The 11,680-nt window shown below is 34.1% G+C and overlaps 1 protein-coding gene across 4 annotated transcripts; it reads left to right on the top strand.

Annotated features, from left to right (window-relative positions):
* The first annotated feature begins 1,278 nt into the window (after positions 1-1,278).
* On the top strand, positions 1,279-10,481 carry LOC111378484 (protein KAKU4-like). Of its 4 annotated transcripts, none has more exons than XM_023001693.1 (11): positions 1,279-1,671; positions 3,717-3,781; positions 5,765-5,871; positions 6,258-6,373; positions 6,454-6,584; positions 6,866-6,955; positions 7,573-7,843; positions 7,972-8,051; positions 8,207-8,297; positions 9,702-9,798; positions 9,911-10,481. In XM_023001693.1, exons 1-11 carry the CDS (start codon positions 1,422-1,424, stop codon positions 10,236-10,238), a joined length of 1,626 nt encoding a protein of 541 aa, XP_022857461.1. In that variant the 5' UTR covers positions 1,279-1,421; the 3' UTR covers positions 10,239-10,481. The 4 variants fall into 4 exon arrangements, with proteins under 4 accessions (XP_022857461.1, XP_022857460.1, XP_022857459.1 ...); XM_023001692.1 differs by having other exon boundaries at positions 6,866-7,042; positions 7,579-7,843; XM_023001691.1 differs by having other exon boundaries at positions 6,866-7,042.
* The last annotated feature ends 1,199 nt before the right edge of the window (positions 10,482-11,680 follow it).

Below are 11,680 nucleotides of genomic sequence, written 5' to 3'. Positions count from 1 at the left end.
AATAATAATAATAATAATAATAATAATAATAATAATAATAATAATAATAATAATAATACATAAATAAATAAAATAGAAATGAAATGGTGTCAGACATTTAAAAAAAGAAGAATGACAATGTATGTCGCTCTTAATTTTCAACAAATTAACTCATATACAAATAAAGTATTACATCATGTCACTTTTTAATGTAAAGCAATGTTTGAATTCATATTTAGGGTGTGTTTAAGCCCCATTATTTGACATTATAATGAGATAATTAGTATTTTTTTTGAAAAATGAGTGGTTAATTTTTTTTTATTTACGTGTAATATTATTTTATTGAAAATTGTGTGGTTAAAAGTATGAGAGATAAAAATTTAATTTAATGTAATGAGAAATAATGGGGCTCAAACGGGAGCTTATATTTAAAATTTTCAAATACACACGTATGCATCTCTTTAATTAATTCTAATGAATTGAAATGACATAGACTCTGATATTTAAAAAAAAAAAAAAGTAATAGAAAATATTACTTTGAAGTTTTGGCATTTTAATTTATATCCAAAATACAAATAAAGTGTTACGTCATTATCACTTTTTAATGTAAAATAAGATTACAATTTATATTCATATTTAAATTTCAAAAATGCTAAATGGACAAGGTCTGTCCCCAGGCCTTATCAATATAGTTGAGCTCTTTAAATTTTAACAACTACACATATATACATATATTTAAGGCCCCCATTTTGTACACAATAATGTAAAAATGAAAATAAAAAATATAATCCTTACGGACCTCACACAAGAGATAGAAAGTTAAATATGGTGACTTGATATAATGGATAACATTCATATTTTTCATTTTAATAAACAAATAATAAGAAACAAACGAAAATTTAATTGATACAAAGGAATTGCGGCATTTCTCAATCATACATTCAAAATTATTACTAACAATTAGTTACATAATTAGTGGAATCAATTACCATTCTTCTTTGCAGACTTTATTATCAATTTGTCAAACGAAAGCTAACTTAAAATAAGGAAAATATCATTTACATATTTTTCATTTTAATAAACAAATAATAAGAAACAAACGAAAATTTAATTGATACAAAGGAATTGCGGCATTTCTCAATCATACATTCAAAATTATTACTAACAATTAGTTACATAATTAGTGGAATCAATTACCATTCTTCTTTGCAGACTTTATTATCAATTTGTCAAACGAAAGCTAACTTAAAATAAGGAAAAGATCATTTATCCAAATGTATTTTAAACTGTCACCTATTCCTACAAGTACAGCAGCATATGCAACACTCTGGGCTTTTTCCTGGCTATCCATATCATGTGTACGGATCTTTTTCATAGTTCTCCTGAAATACAATCTCTAATAATTATTTTTTTCTTTCAAATTTCATTTCTCCCAATTTCCAATGGCATCCCTGTCGGAATCCGAATTCGGCGCCGGTGGAAAAATAGTAACCAACCGCCGGAAGAAGCGGCTCTCCTGCACACCCTACGACCGTTCACAGCCGCCGCCTCCTGTAGTCAGAAGCCCTAGTTGGTTTTCTGGTGTAATAATACCCTCTGCCCGTGCAATTGCTTCCGGTGCAAGGAAAATCCTTTCTTCGGTGCTGTATTCTGATAATTCTTCTTCTTCTGAAGATGATGGGTCTGATTCTGGTACGCTTTCGTTCTCTTTCGTCTTTTTATTGGTTTATGGGAGTTTCTTTTGCGTATTTACTAGTTATATCGTGTAATGTAGTTTGCTTGTAAATTATTTTGTTCAGTATGTTCATAACGAGGATATATTTTTCTTCCATTTATAACCTAATAAGTCATTGTACACTATAGTGGCACACAAGAAACATCCCCTCCAGAAGAAATAAGGAAGAATAGAAAAGATAAATGCTGTGCTATAACCTTTATACATGAAGTCATCAATGATTAGTTGAAGTGTGGCAAAATTTTCTCTTTTGTCAAAAACATTTTTTGGTCTATATTATTGGTTAATGTAGAACAAAAGAAAAAAGAAATAAAAGTGGAAAACATGAATTTGGCCCTGTTTGGCAGAAGAGCTTATTGTATTCTCTTTTTCCCATCTCTGTATCTTTCTCTCTTCCATTTTTTTTCTTTATTCTTTTATTGTGGTGGTTCAAAAGCAATGACGGTTAGTGTGAGTTAAGTCTTTGTCCTATAGGATGTCTCCTCATTCATTTCCTGGATGATTTGGAAGGAACACAACTGGGCCATTTCAAATGTGTTTACAATCCAATACGGAAGACTAAGAGTATTGTGCTTTTCTTGCTATATTTTTGGAAATCACTCTCCATCCCAGCTTGTCTAAGCATGGATGAATTTTTTCTATAGTAAAAGTATCTTTGAAATAAAATTTGTACGTGTTCTAGTTTAAAGGAGTTGCTGATTAAACAGGTAACATAGGGAAAACAGTCCAAAAAAGGTTAATGGAGAAGAAATCTTTCTATTATACCAACTCTTTTGAAAGTTTAGGATTAGAGTGTCCTTAGTTTACCTCAAAAATATACGATAGTTTGGCGTTGGAGATGTTAGATTGTAAAACTATTGAAAATCAAGGTAACTAAGAAAGAAAGAAGAATTTTTCTGTTGGCAAAATTGAGAAAGGAGAAAAATGCCACCTTGATGCATTGGTGAAAATGTGTGATCTTGTGTGTGAGTGTGTACAGAGTGAGGCTCTTTATTCAATATAAATTATCAACCTTTGAACACCGAAGACACTTTTTTTTTTTTTTTTTACCATGGGTGTTCGGGTCAGCTTACGCGCAGCTCGACTAATCCCACGGGACGCTAAAGTTTACAATCGGATACTCACCTCAGTGGCCCCGAGGAGACCCGAATTGGTGACTATTGAGGAGCAAACCCAACGCTTGACCACTGAGCTACCCCTCAGGTTAAACACCGAAGACACCTACAAAGCAGTTACTGCGAAATACGACAACTTGAGGGAATCCTGACCAGAAATGTGAGAGGTTGCAGATGATTTTTAATTTGATAAAGCTTGAGTTCTGTCTTTAGTGTACAATAATTTAAAAATATAGAGCTATATGTGACAAATGAACTTTCCTGCGATAGCAGGTTGTTACTCTGGTTTTATTTAGCCATCTGAAATTTTATGAGCTTTGAGGTGGAGGTTTTTAAGTCCGATATAGAAATTTGAACTGTAATTTTCTCCTTGAACTCTCCACAACACATATGATTGGCAAATACAGTCTTAGATATTGCTGTGCTTTCCAGAAATTCGGCCAAGTTTCCATTTTCAAAAGTGGTGGTGTTGCCTGTGCTTCTGCTGTATTGAGTATGATTCTGTTCAGTAAAACGATTTTATCATGTGAAAATGTATAACATAACCATTGCCAGTCAATAGATCGCATCACACCTGTAAATTATGATTCTTTTATTAGATATATTGATTTTAACTACGATCCATTTCCTTTTAAAAGTTACACTTAATTCACTATTCTTCAGGTTAACACATGGCAGAAGGTGTAGAATTACTTCTAAATGGTATATGATTTGTGTTTAATTTGATTGATGTCAATTGAATGTCACATTTTGGGAAGTGATTCTATCCCCCGCTATTTATTCCTTTCTTTTGCACGCCCGTCTTCCACACATTTGTTGATTCAATTGGTAATTATTTTTTTCTGTCTTTTGCTCTTTTATTTCTTTCTTTATTATTTTTATTTCAGAAAATGATGTTGAGAATGACAATGGTTACAATGTCCCTTCTGATGGCATTAATGAATTGAACAAGGTAATCTGCTACTTATTTTAACTTTATGATTGGATGGTGATGATGCAAAATTGAGTGACTGGTAGACCTTGAATTTGTTTGTATGGGCGAGTAATATGATGATTCTCCTCTATGGTTACATATTCTGGAAGACGAAAGAAAACTAAGTAGGCAGACATGAAATGAGTCTTTTATTTAAACTTAAATATCTTCATCTGTGGACCCAAATATGGCATAATAGTTTGTTTTGGCTTATATGATTTCGTTATCTTTAATCATCTTTGTGGCATAAACGATGTATGATAGCAGATAAGTATGAAATTGCTTCAAGCATCACGTCACTGAAGAATAGGAAGTGTTAGATTCATCTTATTTAGTTTATTCCCAACTACGCAGAAGAATAGATTTTTGTCCTATTTATAGAATAAGATGTAGACTTTTTTGCTGATTTTGCATTGATTTTATTTGTATAATTTATTCATTTTTTTTTGTAATTTCAGGTAGAAATCTACAATTCTAAATTAGCATTATCTATAGACATCCTTAAAATTAAACGTCATAGCGATGCCATGAAAAAAGCTGATCTAAATTTTTGCTGTGAACTTGTCCTTGCTAATTTTGTTTAGCATTGCAACATGACGCAAGGTCATGACTTGAGACTTGGCATGACACAAGAGTACTATAACACAAAGTGGGAACATGAGATAGATCTATAGCAAATTAGGTCCAAGCTTTGACGGTACATGGCGTTGAGGGCGTCCTCAAATTTGGTGGGAGAGTGACTTACATCCCCTATGGTCGCGGCCGATACGTCTATGTTGCGGCTAGGGAATTCGAGTAATGCAGGTAGTGCGTTACGGCTGGACGGAAGTACCTGCTGTAGGGGACGCAGTTTGAAAAAACACAGGCACTGTGGCAGGAGACGCAGGCCAAACCTGCGGTAGGGGACAGGCAGAACCAACACAGGGATCTGCGGCAGGAGATGCTGGCAAGATCATGACAAGCGTTGCGGCAGGGGGATGCGGACAAGAAAAACTCAGGCAGACTGCAAGCATTGCGGCAGGAGACGCAACAGCAATATAGACAGACTGTGTAGGCAGACGTCGGCAGGGGCGCAGGGACGAATTTGGTTTTCTAGGGTGAAAACCACCATCGTGAGGGGAAGTAATACCGTGGACTATGGCCGGTGGGTTTGGATGCAAGTGTGTGCCAACTTTTGCCAATTAGACAACTTGCATAAAGAGCATGTTATGTTGGAGGATTGAGACATTTTGACAGAATCTACTTCAAGAGCGATATATATTTAAAAAATTCAAACACACAACATTATACTTCAAAATTACTAACACAATTTTTTGAGTAAATTTTGTTCTTCCTAAACAAAAATCTAATATTTAAAAAAAATATATAAATCCATATAAAATTGCATTTCTTTTGGAATAATTATACAAATTAGAATTGTTTGCTTACATGATGCACAGACACTCCTTCTAGGCAGTGTGTCCATGTACTATATGTATCATGTCGAGCACTCCATGACATGGGTTTGACAAACTATATGCCTTGTCCTATGTTTTTTATATTTTTTAAATTTCTAAGGCTCTAGGATTACATTAGAGACATTGCTCATGCAAGTGTTCGGCATGATATGTGCCATGTCCTCTATTTAAAAAATATAATAATAAAGATAATAAACTCTACCATTTCAAACCGTTGTGTCCATGTCCTACTTTGAAAAAAAAAAATATATATATATATATAGTGTCTCCATGACCGTGTCTGTGCATCTTAGGTTTGCTCTTTAGTGTGCATTCACTAAAACACATTAACAACACATTAGTTTGCCTGATCGGCATATGGTTTCTTTATATGGTGTTATATTTCCTTTAAAGGTGTTGTAAAGTATGTAATACTAATAATGCTATAAAAAGTTAAATTCCAGTTTTTGGATCATATTAGCTGAGCAATTGCAGTTAAACATGTATTTACTTTTCTTGATGACAGGGGAATTTGGAAGTGATACAATCTAGACAGGGATCTCATTCTAGAGTGGGGAAGAGTGATATCAAACATGTAATTGAACAACTAATTATGCAGGAGATGTTTTCAAGGTAACGAAGTAAATTTTAAAGCATGTCTATTACTAGGAATTACAAGCACATGTTCCTTCTGTGATATTTTTGGCGTCCTTTTCATTTCTAGTTGTTGCTTATTTTTTTCCTTCATTTTTCTTTCCACAATCTCTGCTTTTTCCGTATTCAGATTTAGCTAAGTACATGTCAAATTGTTGAATTAAATTATTGCCAACAAATTTCAGACTTTTGCCCGTATGTTTCTTGTATTTCCAGTTCTGTCTCCTTCTATTGATGTTGGGATCAAACTCATTGATGACAGCTTGTGGCAATGTGCGTTTAATGTCGAAAATCAGAGTGTCATTGGAAAAGGATTTTACAGTACTTCATCTACTGTCTAACGCTTTGTGTTATAACTTTATCAGAGAAGAGTGTGATAGGTTGATAAAAATTATCAACTCTCGACTGGTGGATTATTCCACGACGGAAGCTGGGGAGACTCGTCTACTCACTCTGTCCCCTGGGGAAACAGTTGGCAATGGTATTGCTTTTCGAGAAATTTCTAAGTAATCTAATTTCAGGGTCTTTTGATCACCGATAGAGTTTTCCTTTCATACACAGAAAATGTTGATCTCCACAATAGAACTGTTATGGAAGCAAAAAGATGGCTTGGAGATAAGAAAATGGGATCAAGCCCAGTGTCAGACTTGGCTTATGGGACCTTTGGTTTCAACTCCACAGTGCCTGCAAATGTTAGTAATTTTGATATGTTATACTGCTGAGCAAATGTGTGTCATCATTTTTTCTTGAGCATGTTGTGTTTCAATATTTCTTTATTTTTTCGAATTGTTATATGTCTTATACCATTGTGTCTTTTTTTCTTCTTCTTCTTTTTTTTTTTTGGATCTCATCAATTATAGCATATGTTCTTGCTTCCCCTAGTCAAAATTGTGTGCCTAGATTTACGAAGAAATTTATAATGAGAATAATGTTACCAAACTAGTTGCTGATGATACTGGGTTGATTAATGCAGATAGGAAGTGAAGTTGGTTCTCCTGTGGATATGGCCAAATCCTACATGAAGGTCCGTCCACCTTGGGCCTCTCCTACAAAACAAATTGAAGTAAGAACCCCATCAACGATGATGATGGAGCCTTTTAAGGAAGGAACTCGATATTCAGTTGGCAATGATTCCTTGTCTTCGTTGAAGGTGCATTGATTATTTTTTCTTTATGCATTCCATTATTGTTGCAGTTGTTTTAAGTAATGCTTGATCTTGTCTATGCCAATGTCATTTTGAATTCCAACAATATTATTCCTTTCTTAAGTTGCATAGAGCTTTCCTTTTATGTTTTCGAATAGAAACTGTGTCTTGAGCAGAAACTTGCTGCAATTGTGAAGTTGCCTGGGATCATCAACTTGTTAAGAGGGATCAATTGTTCTTTATGTGTCACTTGAACCTACACCCAGCATTTTTTATACACCCAAATTGTTGTTTATACTTCATGACAAAATTATCATCTGTTTTTCTATACTGCAGACTCCTGTATGATTTCTTTGACATTAGAAATGTGTGAAATTTTTTAATATTTATATGCTCATTAGCTTAAATTTAGATAGGTGTATATTGTTTTTGAGAATTGCACTTAATGCTCTTTTCATCCTTTCAATTTCTTTGATCTTATGGTTTTATCAATTTATTCTTATTTTTCATTGTGACATACCTAATGGATGTGGCAGAAACAGAATTCTCTTGCCTCTGGATCATGGAATATCCAGGAAGAATTAAGAAGAGTGCGTTCAAAGGCAACAGACGAAATGCTACGCTCTCTATCCTCTAAAATTGATCTGTCACTTGCTCCTAAAAGTAGTCTGGGGTACGTGGGAACTGATATACCAGCAGCTAGTATGTTGGAGAAAAAGAATGAGCTGAATCCTTCCACATTAACCAAATCAATAGATGCACCTCCAAACCCGGATGCAGGAGTGAGATCGAATCCCATCCTATCAGGTTGTTCTATTTTCTTGGATGAATGTTCAACTTGTCTTATGTGGTAAATTCTTGTACATGAATTATAAGCAATTGGATTTGATATAATTGTAAAAGTTTGTTATGTGAGTTGCATTTCTCTCTTTCAGCTTCGGATTCGTGGCAAGATGGTGGGGTAAATGACACGTTGCCATCCAAGCCAACTACCTTTGTAACTGGAAACAATGAGGTAACTGCTTAGCTGAATAGGTTCTTTAACCCATTGATTCTTTTCCGGAAATATGTTGAATCTTAGAACCGATGTTGATTAAGAGCATGGGTATGTATCAATCTACGAAAGTACCTTTTTAATGAATAGATCTTCGCTTTATTGTTTTTTAAAAGGATTCAGAAGCTATTTTGAATGATGATGAATGCAATGCCTCCAACCCTCCTCACCCTGCCGCTCCCAGTACTGATGTGGAGCTTCATGATGGTGTGTAGTCTTTCCTCTTTCTGTTTTGTTTATTGATTTGTCATGCTATAGGAATGTGATAATAGGCTCCAGATTCAGCCCCACACTTGACAGTATGTGGAGCTCTGGAGGATTGAATTTTTTGTTTTGGCCCCATTTGAGACAGCACACTAAGCTCTTGGGGATGGCCTCTTTTATTTATCGTTGGAGCGGGTGATGATTTAAAGCCTAGATTTTGCATTCTGGTTTTGTAGATGAAGAGTGTATGGTGTACCTGGTTTCACGGTGGACTGATATATTTTTTAATACATACTATTGGGTTCTTCCTGGAATGGTGAATTGGATTGCCTTGTTAAAAATCCCCTACTCATGATAAGAACAAAACTAAAATAATAAATTGTTTAGGCACATATCATCTAGTTTTTAAGACTGCAACTATTGGGATAAGGCTTCCATGAAATAAAAAAGATGAAGTTAACAGTTTGTTCTCTTTAACTATCCCTATCATATTAGATATTACTAAAAAGAACAGGCAGAATGTGCCCAATTGAGTTGTAAAAATATTATTCCTATTGTAACAGTGACGTATTCTCGTGGAAAAAGAAATAGATCAAAATGAATGTGGCATGCTTCTTTCAAGGATGATTTTTTGGGGCCATGAGAAGCAAACCCAACCTATAATCTGACAATTGCAATTTCTCATGAAACAATCAAAGTCACCTGCATCAGTATGCCAGCTGCTCTATAAATAGGAACCAACAATGTTATCTGCAACTGTTTGCTTTTATAGTCAAAGATTTGTCCATTTATCTCATTTAACTGCAATAAAAAAGCTTCCAAATGACAATGTAAATTTAATCTGAAGCACTGTACTGCCTTGAATCAACTCGAAGAAAATACAGTTAATGAAGAAATAGTATTGACACAGTAAACTTCACTAAGCATGGAAGAACCCTGACACCTTGTTTTGAAGTGTTCAGAAGCGAAGCTTAACATTAAATGCCTTCTGCAAACTACTTATTAGAGACCGCAATCTCTAGGTCAGCATTTGACGTCATTAGGGTTCATTTATTATTAAAAATGGAAAGGGGAAAGCAGGGAACGCACAAAGGATGCTAAGTGAAGGTTATCTCACTTCCTTCTATTTGTTGGAACGTGCAATTAATCCTATTTGTGAAAGCCTTCTCCAAGCCCTCTAAGATTTAAGAGAATTTAGAATATGGATGGATCGAGTCTCCTCATCCTCGCACTGCTTTCTTTATGTCCCTTTGTCTTATTTTTTTTTTGTTTGGGTCTTGAGCAAAGAGCAAACAGTAGCTCTCTCTCTCTCTACAATTCCTATGGCTACTCTAAATAATTTATTTTGGTATTTCCCTCAATCATTTTTGTTGGATGAAATATTAAGATAGAATCTCACAATTGCAGATCCACGTGCAAGTGATGTAAAAGGTTCTATGACAAATGGAGAGACTGAATTTAACAGAATACAAAGTTCAGATGGTTATCCATCAACACAAACCAGGTGAACTTAGAGATGGTCTCGTTCTTCTGTTTTATTGATAAAAATATAAGATCTCACACTGTATATATTCAGTCTTATACATAATTTTAAATATTGCTGCGTTTCTTCTCAGTTTGTCTGCACAAGTCGGTGCAGGAGAAAACGATGGGCCATCTGATGAGGGAAACCTCAATAACACTGTAAGCCAGAAGAATCCCGTGGAAGATAAATGCGAGCTTCTCAGCGAAACATATATAGAAGTCCCAGTTTTAACTGATTTAAATACAGTTTCAACTGGCTCTCAGAATAGTTTTAACATGCAACACGAAGAATTTTTACCAGAGCCGACTCTGCCAGCAAAGAAACGTGAGTTGGAAGAGAAGGCCGGTGGTTTAGCCCGGAAGCCCCAAGGAAGAAAATCAGTCAACTATAATCGGAGTGGGAGGGGAAGAGGTAAATGACTGCGTTATAACATATTGTACATTAGCAATTTAGATCGTTCCACTAGTGCTGTTGTAGGATTCTGTTTGATTACTCTAGGCTTCATATTGTATAATTCTGTTCATATGGCGGAATCTAGTATGATAGACTTCGACAATTCAGCTTGCTAATATTTGTTTCTTTGTGATACAAAATGCTTAGGGTAGTAACTTTCGAGCTTTTTCCTATTTTATATAGTGTTGAAATTTTTGTTGGATTTTTTATTCTTTATCCTGTTATTCTTGTTTTAATGGCTATATTTAGATTTAGAATCAAGCTGTATGTACATTATATGGTGCAGGCAAGATCAGCCCATATGCGGGCAGTGCCAGAAAGGAAAACAAATGCACCAATCTCGTATAGCTAAATCTACAACTATCTCTTATAGCTAAAAAATCATTTCTCATAAAAAGGGAATCTTTGTCTTATCTCTCTTATAACTTTTGTCTTTTTGTTTTTTCTTACAATCTTTAAGATCTTTGAAAAAAATTCCGGCACTGAGAGATATAAAGCTAAGTGATTTGTTTCTTGATTTGTAAAGATGTGTCACATTAATATGTAACATTCTATAACAGTGAATCTACCAATTTCTCGATTTTCAAAACAAATATTAATAAACTCTTTAAGGCCCCGGTTGGTAGGGATTTTTTGCCCCAAAAAATTGATTTTTTGACCGTTATTTTACTATTCAAGCTGTAATTTTTGACTTCTTCTCTCACATGTGGACCCCACTTTTCTTCTAACGGTCAAAAAATCAATTCTTAAAATCTCTACCAAACGGGCCCTAAAACTTTTTATGACAATAAAGCAATGTAGGTGAAGTATAGTTGTTAAATGGCATAAAATATTAAAACATAAAAATAATATGTTTACTTTAGAGTGCTTCACTGTTTACCAAATTAATTTCTTTAGTTTTTTTTCTTTTTTTTCTTTTAACGCCCTCTTAGCTTTTCTCTTGATCTTCTAAAAAAAAAGCTTAAAATTGTAACCAAATTTTTTTTTAATCATGTTTAAAAGGCTCAAACCAACTACCAAAATTAAGGTACAAAATAACCAACTTAATTTAGAGAATTACTTTATATTTTTGTTCATGGAATTCAGAATAAAGAGGCTAAGAGCGTTTGAAATATATTTGAAAAGAAAATAATTGCTTAGTTGGTGTTTTCTCTTTTAGGCCTTGTCCGAAAAATAAATAAAGTAAAAGAAAATTTAAAACAAGAAAATTATGAATAGAACTTACTTCAATTTGAAGTATTTGAATGTATAATGATTGCTAGAGGATTTTTATTACTAGTAATATATAGTGTGCTTTGTGTTTTTCTTTCGATATATCTTCCTTTGTGGATGTTGGATATTGGTTAAATAAATTGAGAATTGAAAATCGATTAAAGTTCGTATCGAATTCGGCCAAATACTCAAAAGC

The sequence above is a fragment of the Olea europaea genome, unplaced genomic scaffold (assembly GCF_002742605.1).
Source record: "Olea europaea var. sylvestris unplaced genomic scaffold, O_europaea_v1 scaffold1819, whole genome shotgun sequence".
Classification (NCBI taxonomy): Eukaryota; Viridiplantae; Streptophyta; class Magnoliopsida; order Lamiales; family Oleaceae; genus Olea; species Olea europaea.
The sequence above is the reverse complement of the archived record's forward strand: the minus strand, read 5'-3'. Positions and strand labels throughout refer to the sequence as shown.